The sequence below is a fragment of the Notechis scutatus genome, chromosome 1 (genome assembly GCF_049901735.1).
Source record: "Notechis scutatus isolate UNSWTSFEM ecotype Mainland chromosome 1, rNotScu1.2, whole genome shotgun sequence".
NCBI lineage: Eukaryota > Metazoa > Chordata > Lepidosauria > Squamata > Elapidae > Notechis > Notechis scutatus.
In genome coordinates, this window is record NC_142009.1 from 120846440 (window position 1) to 120872830 (window position 26391).

The 26391-nt window shown below is 34.4% G+C and overlaps 1 protein-coding gene across 46 annotated transcripts in view; it reads right to left on the reverse strand.

Moving 5' to 3' along the window:
• Positions 1–26391, reverse strand: part of RIMS1 (regulating synaptic membrane exocytosis 1) — a 267640-nt gene that overhangs the window by 15230 nt on the left and 226019 nt on the right. For 23 of the 46 annotated variants that reach the window (XM_087944726.1, XM_087944707.1, XM_087944779.1 and 20 more), the window contains 4 exons: positions 25838–25950; positions 18625–18791; positions 13900–14040; positions 1824–2059 (listed from right to left, as the gene is read on the reverse strand). The exons of 9 other annotated variants lie outside the window; for them this stretch is intronic. In XM_087944726.1, the coding sequence (XP_087800852.1) occupies positions 1824–2059; positions 13900–14040; positions 18625–18791; positions 25838–25950 (657 nt within the window). Of the gene's footprint in view, positions 1–1248; positions 1493–1823; positions 2060–13899; positions 14041–18624; positions 18792–25837; positions 25951–26391 lie in introns of those variants that run through there. 14 more of the 46 variants (XM_087944924.1, XM_087944877.1, XM_087944826.1 and 11 more) reach the window with 2 other exon arrangements.

Here is a 26391-nt window from a genome sequence, read left to right on the forward strand (position 1 = left end):
AGGAAGGAAGGAAGGAAGGAAGGAAGGAAGGAAGGAAGGAACTTTGAATACACTGAATTATAATAACTACACAAACAATGTATCTCTATCATACATTTATCACTCTGTTGAAACAGGAGTTATTTTATTCCATTCTCAGAGTATATTAAATGTTGTCTCTTCATAGAAAATAAAGAACAAAACAAATTATAATGAGAGTAAAAGTAATGCCAGCTTCCAAGCTGAGCCAAAACATCATTGTTAAATATTTTCTAACAAATATATAAATGATCCAACACTGCTTATCACAGCAATCTTTGCTACTGTTGCACTGTTTAAAGAACCTGAAAAGTGCACCAATATCAATTAAAAATACATGACTGGTGAATATTTTATGTAAACCATGAATCCTTAAAGCAACCCATTCAATTTTCAATAGACCATATTTTTATGAATCTTTATCACAATAAGTTTTATTACAATATAGTTAAATATCTATAACTGAGACCAACCATATCTTTTTATATACATATGTGTACAGACACGAATGGCAGGATGTCTTTCTTTTTCATGTAACACTTTAATAGGGAAAGTGAATGTAGGAAATCAACACAATGGAGAGGCTCTCATTTCAGATAGAAGTCTGAAGCATTTTTATTTGGAAGTAAAACCCACTGAAATAAATGAGATGATACACTTAATATCTGATGGCCCCATTCTTCTAAGAAGTAAAACTCAACATTGATTTGTGAGAGACGCAAAGTATCCCGAAGCTGTGGGATGCCTGTTTGGTAAATAGAAAAGTGCATTTTAATCATAGCTCTATTCAGAAGAACCAAAATGAGTAGCGTTAATTTTGCATACTATTTCTGATAAGACCACTCAACAGAAATCTAGATCTCAGAATAGATTATGTTAATGCTGCCACATTGACTGGGATTGAAATACAGTTTTAAGAAGTACTGCCCCCAAACAAACTATGACCACTTATTTTAAAAAAATTTGCAAATATGCCACATAACATGACTTTGAATATTATTAACTCCAGATACTTCCTGTAAAATAGATTGAACACATACCGTACACTTATGCATTTTTATTTGATGATTTATTTGAAAACCAAGCATATATAAACTACCCTGGGTTATTTAAGCAGCTAAATTCCATTCATCTTATCAGTGCTAATGAAGTGGGAAAAGGGACAATTAATTAATCATTTTTTTAAAAAAAGGCAGGATACAGTAAGATAATCAGAAATATTTGACATACCTGCAGACTGTGATTATCTTGCCGATGAATTCACCTTCTATAAATGTGACTAAACCCTATATTTAAATCAAGATTTTATTTTTTTCCCTTTTCTTTTTTAAGCGTCAGCTAAGGAGGTCTACACTTATCAGAATGAGGAACGGATTTCATAGATTGAAGAGAGCTGTGAACCTTAAAGCATTCTTCTATCTCTCTATAGTATCCCTGTTCTTTCTTTAGGCTATAGAGATGAAGCTTTTATGGTTCCTAAAGTACCTCAAGAGAAAAAAAAATTAAAAGCATGTTACATAGCATCATGCTATAGTCTTATTAGTTTGCTTCACTGAGTTTCTTCAGGGACTTTATATATATAAAGTAGCTATCATTTATTATTTTCAAATCAATATGTTCATTTAAAAAAAAATCACATTGTGGGTACTCTAAGTGTCTTTCAGGTCAGTGTAGATCAATGAGCAAAACAAAATTCCAGAGTACTTATTTTACAACATTTCATAGTTGACACTTGTGACTGTATCATAAGCCCACAAGAAAATAGCTTCTTCTCAGAAACCTCCTGCTACATTTATCTCACTCACCTGTTTGGCTAAGCTGGGATGTGCTTCTGCTTCTGCGAGATACCATGGCAACCACTTTGGCACTAAGGCTTGATCTTCTCTTCTTCCCACCTGTTCCAACTGTCCCAACTGCGGTATCTGATTGACTCCCATCATTCTGTTCCAGCTTATATACTTCTCCACTCACACTTGTGCTCTTTGTGATGATTCTCCCTGAAGTCCCCATCCTTCCGCCTTGCATTTTAGGAGTAAACGTACTATATTTTCAAAGTAAAAAGATACATGTACATTTTAAATTATCAGTTTAAAACACACTAGTGTTTATGTATGTATGTATGTATGTATGTATGTATGTATGTATGTATGTATGGTATTCAGCTTTGTTTGGGCATTTTTTAAAGTTGTAGCAACGTTTCGGCAGAATCTCATCTGCCATCATCAGGCTTCTGATGATGGCAGATGAGATTCTGCCGAAACGTTGCTACAACTTTAAAAAGCACAACTATAATGACGTGGGAAAATACCCGAACAAAGCTGAATACCATACATATAAATACCCTCAAAAACTTAAGAAAACAAGTATGTATATATGTGTATATGTATGTGTATGTGTGTGTATGTATGTATGTATAACTTCTCCTGCTCAAATCTTGATAAGAATACTTTCAAACTTCTTTGATACTTTCAAATGCCAATTCTTACAAGTAACGTTCCCCCTCCCTAATCAGCTAATTAAAGCAATCCCTCAGTTTCCATTTCCATCTTTTTATTTAATTAAAATATCCCAACTGTAGTGTGAAAAGGACATGAGTTTTCCTAATGAAGAATAACTTTCAAAGGGAAAAAATTAAAATATATTATGCTATAATTATGATCTTTCTTTCCTCCCAACAAATATAATGGGACACAGAGTTGGGGAGTAAACAAACTTGTCATAGAAATCTCTTGTTTGAAAAAAAAATTCTAAGTGAATATAATGTGCAACCTAAATAAAGTTTTCTGATAAAGTTATATTGGGTGAAATAAAAAGCTACATTTCCAAGCTCCTTCATTTAACTGGAATATGAACCTGAAAAAACTGATCAGTCACAAAAGTGTTATTTAAATGACAAAATTAGTGTACAAACATTGGAAAAGAGAGTTCAATCTTATTCCACTATGTGAAATCAAGGACATTTTCTTTGAGAATATTTTGTTTAATTCTATATGCATAAATCTGAAATCCCTAAGAAACTGTTCCACATTGTCAAAAAAAAAAAACACCTTTTTAACTATGTGAAATAAGGGCAGCAAACTTTTGACATGACATTTGTAGCTCTTAATATACTAAATATAATTTTACCTTATTATACAATTCTTTACATGTATATTCAGAATTAGAGCATATTAAATTAATGGAACTTCCATCTGAGGGTTAAACTAGAGAAAAGTGAAACTGTAAAAATACCCGAGGAAAAAAAATGATCTGAAAATGGTATATGTATTCATATATATCTCTGTCTCTCTATCTATCTATATTGGAGATATAATGATATATATATATAAAACACAAATAATAGCTGAATGGCAATGTTGTCAAAGACAGAAGACTACAATTTGTCAGCAGAACATAGCCACTTTTATATCCCATTAGAAAACTTATGACCTGTTGGATCATCCTTTCGGAGATATTTCCTTACCAAAACAGAGAGACAGAACAACCGTGCTTGGGCAAAAATTAGTGGGAGTGGGAGCAACTTCTAATTTCCAGCCAGCTTCAACGTTGATATTGCTTGTGGGAAGTTGGTCGGGAGCGTCACAAATCACAAACATGTGACTGTGGCTGACCACAGCAGAACTGTGCCACAAGTTTCAAATACAGCTAGTCTGAAGATAACTTGAAATTTGAGAAATGGGTCTCTTGTTTGCATTCTTTCAATGCATTTGAGATACCCTCAAAAACTCTTCCTCTAGCATGCACCATTTTGCCTAATTGAAAGTTACAAACAAATGGACAGGAGATCTTTAATAGTAAAGAGATTGATTTACACAGGATAGTTCTAATCAGTGGTGGGATTCAAATTGTTTTCACTACCGGTTCTGTAGGCGTGGCTTGGTGACATGGCTTGGCTTGGTGGGTGTGGCTTGGTAGGTGTGGCAGGGGAAGGATACTGTAAAATCTCCATTCCCTCCCCACTCCTGGGGGAAGGTTACTGAAAAATCCCATTCCCTCCCCATCCCACTAACCTGCTTTCCAGCTCCATTCTCCTGTGCAGGGCAACAAAAGAAAACCCAGCCGATCAGCTGGGAGTTGGGACGCAGAGAATAGATGGGGGCGGGGTCAGAGGTGGTATTTTCTGGTTATCCGAACTACTCAAAATTTCCACTACCAGTTCTCCAGAACTGGACAGAACCTGCAGAATACCACCTTTCGTGCTTAATTCTCTTTTGAAATAAATTGATGTTATTTTTTTCTGGATCAGCGAAACTTCCTTGCTTATTATCAAGCAGTCAGTGTATTATTGCATGTTTTGCATATGCACACATGTTGTGAATCCTTAACTTGAGTAAAGAAAGGATTTATTACACAGAAACAGAAATTATGACTGGCAATGAAGTAAGAAGCAAAAGATTAAAAAAATATTTTACTTTATACAAGATAATAAAGGACTATAGTTTGAGCAATTCTGATGTGATCAAAAAAATTTTGCCAACAAATTTTAACCATTACACATCTGTCTTATTTTGGTGAGGTGTGAATTCTTCTATCACAGCTACCCTACTTTATATAAGAATTTCATATTCCAGCACAGAATCTCCATAGATGAAAAATGTAGATTGCTTTTATAATAGCAGCCACAGCATTACCATTACTGCCATTATCACAAAATAAGAAAAAAAGTCAGTTCTCTTCCTGAGCCTCAAAGGCAGGATACAAATCTCATACGTGATAAATCTAATTTTTTGTGTGAAACAAATTAATTACAATATTAGCTAGGCTTATTATTGAGCCACTATTGTTTTTAATTTTCTATTCTCAAATGTTCTCTACATTGTAATGAGATCAAAGATTGATCTCTCTTGAGATCCACTCCTTTGAAAATTAGATATCGGTGAAGTTGCACAGTTATAATTCTTGGTGGTTTTCATTTAAAAATAGGTAATTATGAAGAGATGTTCTTAGTGTTTATTCCTAACCATAATCACCTCTTATCAGAATAAAACTAGATAAGTAAGGAACAACATGAACTTAATCCTCAGCTCTGGGGAAATGAAGAAGTTATTATTCATTACATGCTTTTGTTCTTGAAATAAATAGTGAAGCTCTTTGCTATGCTGCTATTGTTTTGAAGGTGTTGCAATTATAAGGATTAGGATGCCTTATAGACATATAAAAGGCAAAAGTTTTGCAAGACTAGAATTCACAATATCCCAGTCTCTAGCTTGGTGCCTTAACTATTACACCAAACTATACAGTACAGATTTCCATCACAATATTAGAAATAATAAGAGCAGAAAATTCTAGAGGTATGTCATTATAATTGTTGTCAAACATTCTGATAATTATATGTCCCAAAACTCTTATCAAAGGGATAAAGAATCATAATCCTTGGTACAATAGTTCTGAGATAAGCAGTTTACTAAAATCTATACTAGGTACTGAGATGCCTTTGAAAACTACATTTCCCAGCATCCTTGATACACATGTCCTGTTAATCCTTCACCATCATGACCATCAACCATCTCTGCACTTAAATTCTAAGGAAAGGAAAGATTACAGAAGCTTCCAGTGATCATAAATGAATATCAAAGTTAAACTTGGGGAAGTGATTTTTTCTTCTGGTAATTGAGAGATATCTTGAGATTTGACTGAGCCTATCTGAATCAAGTGAAAGTTTTACTACACTGCAATCCAGAAACCCTTGTGGTAACCCAGTATGGCTACTGGACAGTGTCTCCCCCACCCAATAATGGAGCAATCTTATTAACCTGCTTAGCCTGCAGGACAATTAACCTTTGAAAACTGAAGGTTTCAAAAAAATATTTCACAAGAATATCTCATAAAGAAGGAAGCCCTTGGGGCATTTATAAACCTAGATTAGCTTTCTATTTTAGAATTAAGTAAAGGATTACTGAATAACTGCCTCTAGTTCTGAAGAGAACTTCAGAATTTGTATGTGAAATAGCAGGGACATCTACAGCTCAAAAACAGAATATCAATCTTCAAGATTCATGTCCAGATTTTTGTGGAACCCCAAAGCAGATTTAGATCTTTCTGATGGATTTAAATTATTCTTGAAGTCATATCTTCCTTGTCAGAAGATATCACAGATTAGGAATCCCATCAACACTGAGAGAAAAATAAAAACTATCTAAAAGAACTAATGAGGTCCTATCAAAAGCTGAGCTATTCAAACAATCAACATTGTATTTTGATGGCAAATGCAAGTTACACTTCCCTGCAATCTTCATTGTTTTATTTCAATGATATTATACAACTGAGTGGAAATAAGAAAGGCATACTTTACTTATTGTGGAACTCAAATTGATTAGCTAAAATAAATTAAAATAATATAAATTGGTCATTCTAAGTTTCTCAAAAGTATGTTTCAATATGTAGATCAGTTACATGCATACATACGTATAAGCATATGAAACAACCCCCCTCAGATTCAATTTAATGTATAACAAATATCACATTGAAGGTTGCATAATTTTAGTTTGACAAATAAACGTACACATTTAATATCTGTTTTGTAAAATGACTCACCTATGCACTCTATGAAAATACATCTTTTTTTGAAATGAAGCCCAGCAGCACAGTTGCTTCTGCACAAGATGTGAGTCACTATTTTTCAATCTTGTTGATCTCTTAGTATTGGAATCTTTGATAATTTCATTCAGAGATAGATCGTCCCTATTTCATATAATTCTTCAGTACAATAAGAAATTATTGATAGCTTATGGGCTTCTTTTTAGACCATACATAGGTTTTCTTATTGCACTTTGTTGACAGATTTCATCAATGCTGGTAAGTACGCTTTCTGCTTTCTCTGTTAAATACCCGCTACTGTAAATCTGAGTTTCTATGTATCTCTTTACAAGGAGGTGGCTCATGATATTAATTTCAGAGCAAGTAGCAGTCCTGGACCAAAGAGAATCATCTCTATTTAATGAGGAACATCATATTTCTAAAAATAAACTATCCTGTTATTCCAAGTGTCCCATATTTAAGTGTTACTTCAGAATGTCCTCAATGGTCCTTTCAGTCAATCAAAAAAAAAGTATCTTTACAAACCAATTAACATTACAATCCTATGCAAGTTTTCTTACAAACAAGTTCTGCTCAGTGAAACTTAATGATGAGTAAATATTTATAAGAGTGGAATGTAAGCAAGAATTATTTAATTCTTAAACCAAATGAAGGCTTCAATTGCATTGATCAGAACTGTAGATATTTACAATTTTATTTCTGTCTACAGTTCTAACAATTGAACTGTCTAGTAATAAAACTTCACCGCTGTCATCCTTCTCGATTGGAGAGTAATTTGAGATTCACACTATAATCAAATGTTGAAGAGCACACAAACTGCTGAATATTTCAAATAACTACTCAATATGAAGAATAATGAACATTCTGTACCAAATAATGGTGAACATATTATGTATCATAACCCTTTTGGTTCAGGGCACTTTCACAAACAGCTGCTATGGATGACTTGGCCAGTCATCAAAAGTTTACTGGAGGATTTAGTAGAGTTAATCTTGCTTTAACATTCTAAACCTATATTCCATCATTTCATGACAGTTTGTCATTTTCTAGGCATTCTTCCAACAAAACAGTGTGCTATGTCCAACCACAAATTTTATTTATTTATTTTAATTTGCCTTTTTTATTTTCATAAATAACTCAAAACTACAAACATACCTAATACTCTTCCTCCTATTTTCCCCATAGCAACCACCTTGAGAAATTACTTGGACTGAGAAAAATATGACTGGCTAAGTTCACCCAACTGGCTTGTATGCCTAAGGCAAGGCTAAAACTCAAAGATTCCTGCTTTCTAGCATGAAAACAACTAGACCAAACTCACTCTAGCTCAAACCATAATTCCTATTTTTGGATTCAGAGGCAAAAAGATCCCTGAAGTGTGCAGGAGGAAGCATGTAGCACAACCTCGTAGTAGCAATCTACAAATGAAAAACGTTTTAGTGAAATGAGTAAAGGAAGCACCAGGTAGTTGGCCCAATTCTTGCTTCAAGAATTATTATTGGATTTTTTCCCTAATAAGTGTGTGTGCATGTGTGTGTGTGTCTGTGTGTGTGTGCATGTGCAGGTGAGGGGGGAGAAGGAGAGAGAGAGAGAGAGAGAGAGAGAGAGAGAGAGAGAGAGAGAGAGAGAGAGAGAGAGAGAGAGAGAGAGAAGGGGGGACTAGATGAGAAGAGGTATGAGGGTTTTTATTCAGGAAAACTGCCTTTTGAAACTGAGATTGATTGTGAATTCCAATGATGGAAGAACTGGAATGATGTCTCCATTTAAATCAAATCACCAAAAATAATTCTAAACGGCCACCAATTGGGGAGAACAAAGGAGACTCACGGAGAATTGATAATCTCCATATAAATCACCCAGCTCCATTTAAATCACCCAGCTGATTAGTCAGCCTGAATTTAAATTCCCACTCAGCTGATTGGACAACCTCCACTAAACCCCCACACAAATCTCATCCTTTCCAAACTCCAAAGTAGATGATTGGTGAGCTCATTCAAATCTCCATTCAAATCTATCAAACAGCAACACTTCCTCTTTAAAACAAAAACAAAACAAAACAAAAACCAAAAAACATGGCTTTAAGGAAAAACAAAGGAACTTTACACAACAAACCTCCAATACTTTACTACCTCCACTATTTCAGTACCTCAAGACCAAATATTTATAGATAATGCTTTGTCTATAATAATTGATTTATCATATAATAGTATAATAATTAATTGTTAAATGACCACTAATTTACTGATTCATTGAACTGATACAGATTTAATACTGTATCATTGATTATCTAGTCTATTGATTGATTGATTGATTCTTAGTAATAAGTTGATTGACTTTTAGTAATAAGTAACCTTACTTTTGATTTGTTCTCTAACTTATCAATTAACATTTATTAATTACCAACATTCATTAAGTAACTGTCTACCTATCACATTAATTAGCTATTGGAATTGTTTAGTGTACTATTGTCATTGACCATGCCAGCCAGAAACTTCAGAAACTCCAAACTCCAGAAACAACAACAAAAAAATAATATCTCTACCAATGACCTCCCAGACGCCTGTACATGCTTCAGATGTCTTAAAACCATCAATAAAAGCGAAAATAACATCAAATGCTACCTATGTGACAATCAAGCCCACCTTGCCTACTTAAACTTAAACAAAGATGTAGCTGATCTCCTAAAAGCATCAGATACATTCCCTTATCTATGTCCATCATGTTTTCCTAAGCTAAACAAACCAAGTACCCTGCCTGACAGAGCTGATAGCACAGAATCACTCATGCACTCAATAGAAAAACGCTTAGCAACACGTTTTGAAACAATTATACAAGAAAGCCTAATTTCTCTTGGGAAAAAAAAAACCAGCACTGATAAGCGACTACATATCACCTCAGAATCAAATCCCAACCCAACAACCACTACCACAACTACTACCCCAACTACAATCACAACTACAACCAAAAATAACCACCAAACCACAACCACAAATAATTACTATCCCATCAAATAATTCCACAAATGATATCTCTTTACTCATCAGAGACACCATTGAACGTTATCAGAAACGTCCAAATGCCATCTTATTTGGTCTTGAAGACACCAATGAATCAGATGACATCACCAAAGTTCATAATATCATAAGCAACTCAAATACAACAAACATCTCTCCTGAAGATATCATTGAAATAACCAGAGATGGCCATGAGTCAAATACAATGATGGCTCGGTGGCCCCAAAATGTTGTAGAGTTGTTTGCAAAAATGAGTCCAGCAAACGCATATTCATTCATACAATAAACACCATTGCAAAAACCAATCCCAACCACAAAAAACTTCACTCAAGACCAGACTTATCCATACTGCAAGGAATCCGCTCCCGTGAACTCTGCGAAGAACTCAAAAGACGTCTAGACAATGGAGAGAAGGATCTCTACATTGATTACAGCGCTGATTGTATCAAAAGTAAGTCACACAACCCACAACTCCACATCCAACCCTACCTCATCCAACCCACCATCACTCAAAACTAGGCACGAACTCCCCTAACTACCTCAATTCCAACTACAACTGGCCTTAAATGCAAGCTACTCAATGCAAGAAGCCTTGTGAATAAAATACCTGAATTTCTCCTCTTACTAAATATGGCTAAATTTGACATCATATTTGTCTGTGAAACATGGCTCAATGCATCTCTACCTGACTCCATTACCACAGTAAGAGACTATCATGTTTACCAATCAGATCATGAAATCCGTAGAGGAGGTGGTGTTGCTATCTTCTATAAAAAGTCCTTACATCTAAAAAAACATCCAAGTTACTCAAGAGCTTGCTCTTCCTGAGACCATCATCTGTGAACTGTCCTTAAATATCACATTTCGATTCTCATTATGTTACAGAGCCCCTGATTATGACATCAAACATGTAAACAAGCTAAATTCACTACTAACATGGGCAACTTCATGCCCACGCACTTTTATCTTTCTTGATGACTTTAATCTACCTCACATTAACTGGACCCTAAACAAATGTAAAACTGAACCCATACATGCAACCTTCCACAATGCTGTAACAAACCTGGGACTGGAACAACTAGTAACCAACAACAGTAGACTTAACAACTGCCTCGATCTCATCTTCTGCAGTAGTTTGAATTCAATTTACAGAATACAAATTAAAGAACCCTTTTCCAACAGTGACCACAGCATGGTTGACTTTTGTCTCAACATACGTCCACACAAAAATCAACACAACGATGTGATCCCCAATTATAACTTCAAAAAAGGCAACTATGATCTTATAGACAACGATCTCTCATCCCTTGATTGGCAATTTCTATTAACTGGATGCAATACTGTTGAAGACCATTACAACATATTTTTACTTGAAGTCAAAAGAGTCATCAAACTATATGTACCAATAACAACTCCAGACTTGAAATTCTAGACCTGAAAACCTAGAACTACGCCGTCTTCGGTCTGATCTAAGTATAGTACATAAAATCATACATTGCAATGTCCTACCTGTCAATGAATACTTCAGCTTCAACCATAACAATACAAGAGCAAACAATAGATACAAACTCAAGGTTAATCGCACCAAACTTGATTGCAGGAAATACAACTTCAGCATCAGAGTGGTCAATGTCTGGAATGCTCTACCTGACTCTATGGTTTCTTACCCAAAAACTTTAACCTTAGACTTTCTACTATTGATCTCACCCCTTTCCTAAGAGGTCTGTAGGGCGTGCATAAGTGCACCAACCTGCTTACCGTCCCTGTCCTATTGTTTTTATTTTCTTATATGTATCCATGTATTCATAACTATGTTTTTACTTATACCTATTATCTTGTAAGCAATTGACAAACCAAATAAAATAAATAAATAAACAATCAGTTTGTGTTTATCATCTGTTTGGTTGTGCTCTATCAGTTATGATATGTAAACTGTTTTACTGTTGGAATTGACATGATTCTAAACATTATGAAATAACAATATAATATTAAATATTATGAAAATGGTGGAAGACATATCAGAGACTATTCTATCATTACACAATATGAGTTGTCTCCTCTAAACCACAAATTTCGAGTGAAATAAAATGGAGGATATCATTCATTATTGAATGTGTGACCATAAAATTTTGAGTTCCTGCGATGGGGAGGAAAAAAGAGCTATGAGATGTTTCATTTTTTTTAATGATTTTTTTGATTATTTACTATAGCAACCAAGCAATGCATAAACATCAGTTAAAACATATGTCATGCTTCCAAACTAATGAAATCATGACATCTTGGGTTACAAGTATACATTCACAAGGGAAAGAAGCTAGATTTACCTCACATCAATAACAGTATGCCTTCTTTTCTTGTCTTCCACTTTTTTTTTTTTTCCCACTGTGCCCGTCTTGTCATCTAATTCCCAAAATCCTCCTGTCTTTTTGCCATCAGCTTTGCAGTTCTCTAAGGATTTTGATCTTCCCATTGTCAAACATACAGGCATGCAAAATTAAATGAAGATAACTCAAAATGAAAAAAAAGGAATTATGAAGTACTTGTTATCTGTCCCATATGTCACCTCCATCTGCATAGCCAATCTTGATTTCCCCAATCAACAATTTGCCTCAACCCCTTTTCAAAAAAATCTTTCAGGACCAGCTCCTTGCCAAAACTATGGTCACAAGCCACGGTCATCCCCATCTTCAAAGAGGGAGACCCCAGCCTAGTTGAAAATTACAGACCAATCTCTTTATGCTGCATCACCTGTAAAGTCATGGAATAAATTATTAACCAATCCATTAACCAATTGGGAGCGTCCTATCAAATTCTGTACCTGTCAACAGTGGTGTCCCCAAGGCAGTGTTCTAGGACCAACTCTCTTCATACTCTACATAAATTACCTCTGTGATCATATTAAGAGCAACTGCATTCTCTTCGCTGACAATGTAAAGCTATTCAACACCACAGACAATACTGCTACCCTTCAAAAAGACCTCGACTATGTATCAGAATGGTCAAACAAATGGCAACTTCAAATCTCAACAAATAAATGCTCTGTCTTACATATTGGCAAAAAAAATCAGAAAATAAAATACAGGCTGGATAGTCAAGACCTTGCTGATGATCCAAACTCTGTCAAGGATCTTGGAGTACTCATCTCTAATGATCTAAGTGCTAGAGTCCACTGTAACTACATAGCCAAAAAGGCATTAAGAGTTGTTAACCTAATCCTACGTAGCTTTTTCTCTGGTAATATCACACTACTAACTAGAGCATACAAAACATTTGCTATACCAATACTCGAATACAGCTCATCAGTCTGGAACCCACATTATGTATCTGATATTAACACAGTTGAGAAAGTCCAGAAATATTTCACAAGAAGAGTTCTCCACTCCTCTACTCCTTCCAGAATACCTTATGCCACCAGACTTGAAATTCTAGACCTAGAAAACCTAGAACTACGCCGTCTTCGGTCTGATCTAAGTATAGTACATAAAATCATACATTGCAATGTCCTACCTGTCAATGAATACTTCAGCTTCAACCATAACAATACAAGAGCAAACAATAGATACAAACTCAAGGTTAATCGCACCAAACTTGATTGCAGGAAATACAACTTCAGCATCAGAGTGGTCAATGTCTGGAATGCTCTACCTGACTCTATGGTTTCTTACCCAAAAACTTTAACCTTAGACTTTCTACTATTGATCTCACCCCTTTCCTAAGAGGTCTGTAGGGGGCGTGCATAAGTGCACCAACCTGCTTACCGTCCCTGTCCTATTGTTTTTTATTTTTCTTATATGTATCCATGTATTCATAACTATGTTTTTACTTATACCTATTATCTTGTAAGCAATTGACAAACCAAATAAAATAAATAAATAAACAATCAGTTTGTGTTTATCATCTGTTTGGATTTGTGCTCTATCAGTTATGATATGTAAACTGTTTTACTGTTGGAATTGACATGATTCTAAACATTATGAAATAACAATATAATATTAAATATTATGAAAATGGTGGAAGACATATCAGAGACTATTCTATCATTACACAATATGAGTTGTCTCCTCTAAACCACAAATTTCGAGTGAAATAAAATGGAGGATATCATTCATTATTGAATGTGTGACCATAAAATTTTGAGTTCCTGCGATGGGGAGGGAAAAAAGAGCTATGAGATGTTTCATTTTTTTTAATGATTTTTTTGATTATTTACTATAGCAACCAAGCAATGCATAAACATCAGTTAAAACATATGTCATGCTTCCAAACTAATGAAATCATGACATCTTGGGTTACAAGTATACATTCACAAGGGAAAGAAGCTAGCTTTTACCTCACATCAGCAACAGTATGCCTTCTTTTCTTGTCTTCCACTTTCTTTTTTTTCCCACTGTGCCCCGTCTTGTCATCTAATTCCCATGAAATCCTCCTGTCTTTTTTGCCATCAGCTTTGCAGTTCTCTAAGGATTTTGATCTTCCCATTGTCACAACATACAGGCATGCAAAATTAAATGAAGATAACTCAAAATGAAAAAAAGGAATTATGAAGTACTTGTTATCTGTCCCATATGTCACCTCCATCTGCATAGCCAATCTTGATTTCCCCAACAACAACAACTTGCCTCAACCCCTTTTCAAATCTTATATTGGCTTAACCTGTTTCTGAACCTCAGCAATTTCAAGACTTCAACTCTTCAAAAGGATGGCCTGGGAATTCTGGGAGTTGAAGTCCACATTTGAAGTTGCTGAGGTTGTGAAACATTAGGTTAACCAATCCATCTGACAAAATGAGCTGCAGCTTACAAAAGCTTATGCCTTTTAGGAAAATTTATTAGTCAAAAAGGTGCTTAGATCCTTGATTGGGGGCTCCAACAAATTAACAGGTCTCTCATTGTGCAATGTTTAGCTTTTGTGTATAACTTTAATGAAAGAAAGAAGGGGGGGAAATATACCACTGAAAATGTTTGATTGCAAAATCACATGTTATCTGAAAGCAGGGTTGCGAACAATTGCTGTCCTAAGCACAGCCCAACAATAGAGCCCTTTGGCCTTTCCATTGTTTAACTGATAAGATATTAAAACTCAGTAACAGTTGAAGACGAAATAGATTTAAAATTTGGAATTCTTCCTGGCCATCTCCCAGGCAAGAACCATATTAACCTTTTTTTAAAAATTCACACTAAACAGCCATAAGTAATAGAACTAAATATTTTACTTATAACTAGGGCAATAGAAAAAAATGCAAATTTCAACACTTCTTAATGTATTTTAAATAAAATTGTTGTAAGGGAAAAACAGAAATACAAAAATTTATTGCAAATTACTTTTAATTGCCCTCTCAAAGATAGCTAAGAGAAATAACCCTTTCCTTGGAGCCATAAGCACATGTGTTTGTTTGTTTGTTTGTTTAATGGTTAATCCAAGACTATCTCAAATGCAAGAAGGGCCAGGTTTGCTGGTTAAAAGGGAAGTTTTATTTTTTCTTTCTAGTTTCATAATTTATAACTCTTTGTTCAGTGCTGTTTACTTAATATGTTAAATAAAGAAGGATTCTTCAAAAATGTAGTCACTATCAAATAGTTTAAGTGAGATAACTCAAAAAGTTCCAAATTTATCAGGAACTATTATGGTGTTTTGTACAGAAACATTTCTTTGTATAGAAATGAAGCAAATACTATTTGACTTGCTAAACTAGAATTCTTATACCTAAGAATTGTAATTTTAAGATAGGATAAATCTGTCACATAGTAATATTAAAAATCTTATTGTTGAGAAGTATGAAATAAATTATTTGAATAGCAAGAAATGCATTGAAATCTTGCTTAGTCTCTTAAAAAAGAAATAGAACTGCTAAGTCAAGAACATTATTGCAACACCTTTACTTGGAATAATTCCAACCAAGCTTGATAGACATACTTATGAATAGATTTGCATAGGATTATACTTTCAATAGGTTTCTAAAAAATAAAATGGATATTTCACTATTTGTCTATATTAATTAAATTTCTGCAGGCTATAAAATACTTTTTTGCATTAGTCCAAGAGAGGCTTGTAACTCTTCTGAATTTGCTTTTTCAACTCAGATTCCCAAATTACTATAGAGGGAAAAAGAACAATGGAATACTAGGTAGATCATACTGTATGTCTGAAATTTGTTGTAACAGAGAAATCCTACATATTTCTTCCTTACCTTCCTTAAGTAATATTTCTATGCCATCTTCCCTCAAAATGAAATAATTGGATAGATGAAAAAGGAAATAGTTGATTAAAGGGTTTTTTTTTTCGGGGGAAGGAATCTGGTTCACACTTTCCTAGAAAGTTAAACAAGTTGTGTTTTGCCCATAAGAGTTGCCCTGTATCACATATATGTATTGTTTATGTGAAAGAATGTGCTGTGATGTATCAGATACTGAAATAGTCACTCATATGTCTGCAAACCCAAAATTATTTTATAGTATATATCTGATCATTCTGAAGCAGTTGAAAATGTAGATTATGTGTTTTTTTCCTGGATTTATAGCTCTGGCTTGAGGAGCTGGGGACAGCTTTGTCCAGACAGGCCTTTGTAGAGATTCAAAATATGCCAGTTGTGCTCCTTTCTGAAGCACAACTTCAGAACAGTCACTCCCTATCACCTTCAGGACAGTCACTCCCTATCACCGGAAGGCTCGCTTTGATCACTTTGTGTGTCACTTGCTGCAATGTAGTCTACATGGGCCTACCTTTGAAGGTCATTTGGAAGCTGCAGCTAATCCAGAAAACAGGGGCAGTCATGAGCATGCATAATATGCCCATGTAAAAACTATGTTCTTTTGCACTAGTTAACAGTAGGTTCGGAACAATTTGAGATGCTGGTTATCCATTATAAACTCCTTCATAGTGCAGGGCCTGATTAATGTCTGTGTTCTGTGATGCCTGTCTATTCTGTTTAATCTGAAGGAGTTGTCATCTTCTGAGTCCCATCAGTTAACAATGCAACCTCATGGGACCCAAGAAGTAAGCCTACTTTGATGTGAACAGCATCTTTCCAGACATCTGTGTGGCTCCTACCCTTGTCTTATTCAAATGAGCTCTTAAAACCCAGTGCTTCCTCAGGCCTGTTTACATTACATGATAAGCTTCTGATGGATGAGTTCTATGTTAAGAACATGTTGGTTTATTCTTGTGGATTTATACTGCTCAAAACTGTTATGGCGTCAAGTATCCTTAAAAATTTGATAAATATTTGAATGACATGCCACAACAAAATGCCATAATTGATTCTGTGTTGCTCACAGGCAGGTATGGGATTTAATTTTCTTAACAATCGGTTCTGTGGGCGTGGCCTAAGTTGTGGGTGTGGCTTGGTGGTCATGTGACTGGCTGGACAAGGCTTGTATGTAAATATTGTAAATATTTATGTAAACATTTATTTTTTTATTAAAAAAGAGCAACTTTTACCCAAAATCAGGCAAAGCAGGCAGGCAGATTGAGTTGCTCATAGAATCACAGATTCACTTAGAGATCTATCTTTCTACAATCTGCTACCTGAGTCTGTCACATAAAATTTGCTTATAGGCAAACTCATAAAATTTGCTAGCAAGCAAACTCACAAAATTAACTCACAACGTACCATGTATGTAAATATTGTTTTTTTTTTTTAATTAAAAAAGCAACTTTTACCCAAAATCAGGTAAAGCAGGCAGGCAGATTGAGTTGCTCACAGAATCACAGATTCATTTAGAGATCTATCTATCTGCAATCTGTTACCTGAGTCTGCACGGAAACATAGAAGCTTCAGTCCTAAGGAAGCTTCAGCTCTGCTTTTAGATTAGCTAAAAAGCAAGAAATCCAACTATTTCCTGCTTTCTAGCTAATTTAAATCTCTCGGCACAGCAAAACAGCTGATGGTTGGGGGGGGGAGGAAAATAGCAACATAGCAGGCAAGTTTGATGGTGTACATGCCAGGTAAGAGTGAATGGGCAGGTCAGGGAGGGGAGGGGCCAGCCAGTGGTGCATTTTGCTGGTTCTCCAAACTGGGCAGAATCTTAACAACCGATTCTATAGAACCGGTCCAACCAGGAGGAATCCCCCCCCTGCTCACAGGAAATTACCATACACCTAGACTTCAGTTTTAAGAACTTCAAAGTTATGATGCAGAAGAAATATTTCGTGAAGCAACTTAAATATCCAGACTATTATTTGATCGTGATTGCTCCATTAAATAAGGATAGACTTTTTAGATGAAATAAAAACTCTTGTTAATTTTAAGGGATGACTATTAGTGACTATTAATTGTTAAATATCACCTTGATGTTAATAATGGTTCTGATATGTTACACTGATGTAAGATCAGTTTTATTTTCAGCACAAATCTAACATTACTTATTATTCTTATTTGACTTTCTATAGTTTGTAAATCATATCTATATGTCTTTTTGACTTTTAATGAACAGAATAACAGAGTTGGAAGGGACATTTGATGTCTTCTAGTCAAATATACTGCTCAAGCAGGAGACTCTGTAACATTCTATTCAAATGGTTATCCAATCTCTTCTTTAAAATTTGCATTGATGGAGCACCCATATCTTCTACTGTTCCTTTTTGTGGCCCTGCTTTTAAACAACTATTTAAAAAATCATACAGCAAATGTAAAAACTTCAATTGCTGAAGTTCAACCTACATTGAACTTGCTTGAATGGTAGTTACAGCATCTGCTTGAAATTCCTGACATTTCAAAGGATCTTTGCAAATTAGAATTTGTTGTTTTTTCTGCACTTTCTTTGAACTCTTGATATGTTTTGATATTATACTATATCCTGTGGATTTATCCTGTATTTATGACACATGCTAAAATGACTTTTTGAAACCTGCTTTACTATACGAAGGGAGGTGACTGCCTTTATCTGATCTCACCAAATATTTACTATTGTTGAGGAATCTGTTTATTTCATAAAATTATGTGAATTTAAAATATAGGGTTTAGTTTCATTTAGCAAATCACTGTACATTGTATGGCAAAAGATGTAAGGTTTTTAATTGACATATTAACACATTACCCTAAAGATTTGAAGCTCACCTGATTCTTCCTCTTGGATGCTCGGATTGCTCTGACATAAAGCTTGTGCTGCTGAGGCGAGAGGCACTGCTGGTGCGGGAAATAGCTGACACATCGCTGACATCACTATCTGATGACTTGGCAGAAACATTATCACAACTTCTGTACTGATCGGTTTGTATATTATACTGAAGAGGAGAAGAGACAATGTGAGGTCCATTGATACGCATGCAGAAACAAAAATAACTGGTGTACAAGCACAACTTCAGAGGGCCACCAATGAGAATTGTACTGCTACTGATTTAATTAATGTAGTATTTAAAAAAGGACATACACTATTTCATGAAGTTTTAGGGGACCAGGTATGAGGAGGTAAACAGTAAGAAAATGGTATTAACTTTAAAATGGATAAATAAAAAATATTAATTTGCAGATGACCACAATTCTGTATGCACACATTATCTCAGATCTTTTTTTTAAAAAAAAGACTAGCAGGCAGCATTATAGTGATAAGGAGCCAAAGATACTTTTGCCATTCTTATGTTCAGCATGAAATTGTTATTAAAAAAAATGGTGACAACAGCAACACTGTGGAATATGAAAATGATTTAAGGGTAACAATCTGAGATGCTAAATGATGATGATATCTCTTCAAAGTTTTTACTCTAAACTAGATTTCCAACAGGTGTTTACTACAATCAGTGCCCATGGTCCACATATGGATTTTGTTGATTTCTAATTGATACTTTAAAAACTATTATTTAGCTGCTTTTAATGAAAGGAACAGAAAGCATAACCCAGCTAAAATGATTTCAGAATAACCTGAAAATGATTTCAGAATGACCTGAAAATTTAAAGTATTGATATTTTTAGTAATTTAACAGTAAATAATTCAATCACCCTACCTATCAGTTTGGACAACTAGTTGAAAATCTAAATGCAGTAGTACACTGACTATAAAAATATAGATTTGAAAAATCTAAAAAAAAAAAAACCTTCTAAAATTTATCAAATCATCCTTAAGCTATGTTCAGTTTCAAAATTCATCTACCAGTGTTTCTTGCCCAGTATTATAATTAAACTCCCTGCTTTATATTCTGAATGCTACATAAGAAGCTTCAGTAAGTAATTTATAAAAAAAAAATTCACAAAATTAGGAAGTTGTATATACAAATAAGTTGTTGCTAGCATTTTCCTAGAATCTTGCCCTCTAGGCTTAAAATCCCCATCTGCCTGAATCAGTGGCTGTAGGCTTGTCTCCTGGCTTTGGATGTTTCTGCCATCTGTCCCTTGTTAATAAAATTCCCACTTTACAATTTCAATCTTTGAATAATTCCATTAAGATTAGATTATGTATTGGACCACTTTTCAATCTCTAATGGTCTTTTCTCTGTCCCACATCAAATGATTAAATAAAACTCAGGTAATGATAAAAAAAAATCAAATAAATCAAGTAAAAGATAAAAAAATCAAGTAAATTGCAGACTATGTGACTCTGGGCAGTATACTGGAATCTATCTACCAAAAGATCTCCAAAAAATTGTAGTGATACTTTCTGGTTTTCTTCAATGGGAAAATTTTGGTATAGTGTATTTGCACAAAACGGTAAGCCATAAAAATGGAGAAGTCAGTTTGCAAGCTAGATGGCTCAGAATTGGGGGAAGAAATGATAGGTAGCCCTATACAATTTTGAAACAGTTGTGCAAGATTTGGAAAAAAAAATGACAACTTTGAGGATTCAAAGTAAAGGGCTTCATTTGTCCTGCAAACATTGTGAAGCACCTCTTTCAAATGCATTGCACTGCTGTCACAGTAACTGTCTTTTTTTCTGAAATGTGGAAAATTAAAGGTGTTACATGTTAAACAAAATCACAGAAAGATTTTTGTAAATAATCACCTACTCTAAAAGTTGGTTTTACATTGCATAATGACAGTATAAATAATTCCAACAGCTATGTTTGGATGGTGCTACAAACATTTATATTAATGTTGCACCAGGTGATACAAATACTGAGAATGGAGGTATTACCCCTTATAGCAGAGCTGTCAAACTCCCAGCCCACAGGACGGATCAGTTACACACTGGCCACACCCACGCCCAGTTTAGTGAAGGGGGGAAGTCCCAATATGGCATGTGATGACGCCGTGACACCTTGAGTTTGACAAAGCTACAGTTAATTCATAGTTTTCAAGTAACTGTGAAATAGACCAAGTATCAGATAATATTTTGTGACACTATTAATTTATGAAGCTATAAAAGCATGATTTACATACGGCAATTTTAGGAATTGTAATATCCAGCAAAGTATGAGAACAAAAGCACACTGTACATATGGTATTTTATATTAAACTCATCTTTCTCATGAATACTTCAAAGTGGAAATCTGTTTGGAGTATTAGACTAAAGTGACCTTTTACAGGTAATCCTTATTTAGCAAATGAAATTGTGACCAGCAACTCAGGCTTTGAACAAAGTGGTCACTAAAAGAAAAATCACATGACTGTGACTCTGCTTATGATTTTGCTTCATATTTCTTTTCCTTTACAGCACCATTAAGACTATGACCCAAAACAGTTGGGTGAACTCAAACAACAGGTAAGTCTTCCAGATCTCGACTTTCAATGAAGTTAGGCAAATGTTACAGTCTCTCCCCCCCGCCCCATTCTGCCCTTGAAAATGCTTACCTTGGCACTGGGCTAATAATCTTATTTAGCAATAGCACTTAGACTCATATACCGCTTCACAATGCTTTTATAGTCCTCTCTAAGTGGTTTACAGAGTCAGCATATTGCCTCCAACAATCTGGGTCCTCATTTTACCCAGCTCGGAAGGACTGAAGGCTGAGTCAACCTTGAGCCTAGTGAGATTTGATCTGCCAAATTGCAGTCAGCCAGCAGTCAGCAGAAGTAGCCTGCAGTACTGCATTCTAACCACTGTGCCACCGTGGCTCATTTAGTAGTTGGTTGTGATCTAGTTTATCAAATACCTTACTGAAGTCCAAGTAAATTATATCCACAGCATGTCTGTGACCCGCTAATTTTGTCACATTGTCAGAGAATGCAATAAGATTTGTTTCTGGGGCTACCAGTTTGAAGGGCTTCGGCGACAGACAGAAATCCGCGATCGTGCGCGGTTTCTGTCTGGGCTCGCCGCTGGAGCGCCCCGAGCCGGCTGGTTTGAGGGCTAAGCCACCCCGTAGAGGTGGTGAAGAGGGGGGAGACCACCAGTAGGGTTGAGGAGAGCCGCATCTCTCCTCCTCAGCTGGCCATTACTCCCTTTCCCGAAGGTGGTTGCAGCGGTGGTCAGAAATGGCCACCACAAAGAAGAACTCAACCGGAAAAGAACGTGCAGGAGGAAGATAAGAAGTGAAAGTTTTGACTGACCGGGTTAAATTGTCAGAAGCAGCGAAGGAAAGTGAAAAGGGAAAGGTTTGGCTTTTTTTTTCCTTCTCTCTCCTTCCCTATACTGACAACTAAGAGACTTAAATAAGAAATCGGAAAAATCCGCTTTGCCATCAATAGGCAATTAAGCTGAAAATAAAACAAAATGCCAAAGGGATAATAAAGATTTCTGGACATTAAAAACTTTCTTTTTCATAAGCAGGAAGGGAGAGAAAAGGAATAAGGGCAGGATCTGGAAGAGGCAGGAGACTGCCTGGAATTAAAAAGAATCTAAAGTAAAACTTCAACAAGATTTCTAAAAGATACATTTTAACTGAAACTTTGCAACTAAATAGTAACTCCAGGAAGAGAAAGTGAAGAAAAAAGAGCAAAAAAGAAACAGCTTGCGTGTATTTGGATTATTTGGTGATCTTTGGATTCTTGGTTATTATATTTGAATGACTAAAATCAATCGGGTAGTTGTTTAAAAATTTATACAATGGCACCACTTCTGGATGAATTGAAAATGGAACTTAAAAAGTACAAAGAAGATGCACAAGAAGAGAAGGGTTCTTTTGGCTTCGTTTTTCAATTCTTAGAAATGGAGATTTGGAACCAAGAGAAACAACAAGAAAAGACTGCAAAACAAGAAAACTGGGACAAAGAAGAAGCCATCTTTAATGAACAAGTAATTCTATGTGGGGAAGAAAAAGGAAAGGGGGGAAAGAGAATGGAGAATTTAAGACTTAAAAAAACAACCAAAGAAAAGAAAAATAATTCGAAAAATAAGTATAATACTGGAAAGCAACAGAAAAGGGGAATACAGAAGAGAGAAATAGAGGTAGAGAGACAAGGGGTAAAAAGGGGAGAGAGAAGAAGAGAGGGAAGAAGGAAAGGAAAAGAAGTTACAAAGGACCGGAGCAAGATATAGAGAAACAGGACCTATTTAGAGATAATGGGTGAAAATCTAACTGAAAAAGGAATTCTGTAAAGGTACATAAGATTGTATTGTTATATTAGTAATAGAAATAACTTTAGAAAATTGGAAACAACGTATGATTAAAATGAGGGATAAAATAGTGTAATTTAGTGAAATGTTTGTGAATAAAATAAGTGAAATAAAATAAATGAGAAAATTGAATTAGGAAGGAACGGGAACATTTTAATTAGTTAATGTTTTATAAAATATAAGTGAAGGGGAGGGGGAATTAACTATGGAAAGCTTATAATTGTTCCCATAGAAGTATGATATTTAATTGAAAAGTAATGTTAAAGATGTTAAGACTTTAATGAATATTAATATTAATGATAGAATTGAATTGGAATGGAATGTTGTTTTAATTATATACATTTATAATTTCTTCTTTTTTTAAGAATACAGTGTGTATTTTAAGAATGTACCAAGCAGAATCCGAATGGAAGTTATGTATTATATTGAATGTTACAAGGGAAAAGATATAAAGGCGTCATACTCCAATCAGTAACTACAGGAGAAATTTTGAGAAAAGATAATAGATAATTGAAACAGGACAGACAAAAAATATAAATACAATGATTTGAACTGAGATGAGATAATTAAAATAAAATTGAGAAAATTAAAAGAGTGGAGAAGCTATGCAGAAAATGTAAAATAGTAATAAGATATGGAATAGAATATAAAAATGAGCATGAACCTGAATTTGTGTCTGTACGAAGAAATGTAACCCGGGATTATGCTGCTTTCAAAAAAGATGTTTTATTTGTATTTTTTTTCTCTTTGTGAAAACTCAAATAAAATTTTTTAAAAAAAGATTTGTTTCTGATAAACCCATGTTGGCTTCTGGTTATAACTTTGTTTGCCTCGAGGCGTTCGCAGATTTGTCTTTTCCAGAATCCTGGTATTGATGTCAGGTTGATAGGTCTTTGGTTTCCTGGATTCATTTTTTTCTATCTTGAAAAAAGAAAAAAAAAATGGATCCAGGAAACTACAGACCTATCAGCCTGACATCAATACCTGGAAAGATTCTGGAAAAGAAAGATAATAATATCTGTTCTTCCAAAACCCATAGTTTGCTTTCCAAACACTTTTGTAATTTAATCATCTTTTTAGAAATTATTCCTTAGATTTCTATATGGTCACACTTGTGGAGAATTTATTGTGGTTTCCAGCAGAAAAATCACAGAGTAGAACCAATTTATTGAAAATAAAATTTTAACAGTTTTTAGTTAAAACTGTTAAAATCCATATTCCCACTGTTATTATATTTATTATTAAATATTTTAATATCCATTACCTTATTAAAAAAATTCTTCTAAACATTCATAGTGTTCAGAGTTTTTCTAAATATCAAGAAAAAAGGAGCTATATGGATGTAGGAGAGGGGATATTATATCAGGGGTTTGTGACACAACTAAAAAGCATTATGCTTTCTGCTTCGCCCCTTAAGTCTAACACAGATAGGCAAAACTCTCAGCACTGCAGCAGTTCCTAACCTGCTTAGTGGAGTACACTTAGTGTAGTGTCTTTCACATATAACTATAAAAATGTAGACTGAGACAAGTTGTCTAATACAAACAAAAGCAATGAGAAGGTCTAAAAAATACCAGTTCATTGGTATTTCTGAATGATGGGGAGCAAAATATAAAAGCAAATGACAAAAGGTACAGCACAACATAATCATACAAACTGTGCCTGCTTCTTCATGCATTGCTACATTGAATACATGATGAAAATGCTCGATTCTACAGATTATATTTATCAATGCATAATTTGCCATAATGTTTTGATGTGGAATCTTTGAAGAAATTGAAAATAATTGCATATTTTATAAAAATAAATGCCACGATAGGGTTATTGTCTAGATTGCCTATGACAGATAAAAAAGCGGTGCTTAACAAATTGATTCAATTTCTTTCGTTAGCAATCAGTTAAGTTATTACAGAAAATCCTAATTATTGGATAATAAAATCACTAGCAAAAATCACACACTTTAAACAAAAAGGTGACTTCTGTTTTTTTCTGAGCAATTACTGCATATGATTGATATGACTGTTTAGTCAACACATTAGTATTATGCAACTGAATATGTGAATAACAAATTGAGTCCTTTCCTTCTGTAAACTCATGCTATAGTATGTGAAGAGCCCATTATTTATGGAAGCCTTTGTAGATAAGTAAAAGCTTCCTGCCATAAACAGTCACACTATACATGGAGAACAGTTGTGAGAGATGATGGAGAAGAAGGAAAAAGTATGACTTAAAGAGGGACTGACCGGCTCACTTCTCCTTCTAAGCTGCTCACTTGCATATTTCCTGCACAGGCTTGTATTACTACTTGAAATGTAAGTTTCCAATTTGTAGAAAGGCTTTTTTTTTTTTTAAAGAGGAATATCTGCCTGATTCAGTTACAAATCCTAAGAAAGATTTCCAATTTAACAAAAATGATTTTAGAAATCCTCTTTAAGAATTTTTTAAATTTTAATTTACACAACTTGAAGATTAATGAGTAATGTTCTTTATTATTTTGATGGGTGGGAAGAGAGAACAAAGCAATAATTTTATATTCCATAACCAGAATAACCAGGATAAATTTAAATGTAACCAATCTCATATATTTTTATTGCAGTTAGGGTTATTGCAGTAAGCTGAGAAGTACTCTTCATTGAAAAAAATTCACAAATGAAATAATGACATAATAATATGATAACATAATATAATAACATAGTATCAATAACTTCCTAAGTTAAACCAATAAAAAGCATCTTTGGAGTGATATCAGGTATTCTTCCTCAATATTTTTGTTTTATACCATATTTTTAATATCTATGTAAATTCGTCAACTTTTCAAACAAAGTGTCGTATTTTGATATTTACCTTAGTATATTGCTCATGTTCAAGTTCTTGACTAGAACCACACCCTGTTGTCTGATTATACCACTGCATTTTCATTTTCATCTGTCTTGTTCGCTCCTCCACTACTAAATTAGCTGCAAAAACAGATAATGGAAAACTATTTTTAAAACTTTGAATATAGGAAGCCATTGGATACAAGTAAGACTTTATTTCAAACTGAATAAATATTCAAACAGTATCTCCATCAGGATGTGAAAGCAAAACATAAGCATGCTAATGCAGATCAACAAGGATTGCTTGGAAACCCTATCTACATATTTCCAAATTTCCAACATATCCATAACATGCATTCTTTTATATAGAATATTTCTTAAAATTGGAAAATATTATTTTTTCTTTTCAAATTACGTCTCTCTATAAAACTCTACAAAGATAACGTTCCATCTATGTTAGAATATTTATTGTACTTTTAAAATAATTTTAATGATGTTCTTAAAAAAAACCAAAGTACTGTATGACATTTGTGGTAGATATGACTTCCAAACAATTTTGCATCATTTTGTTTATAACTGATT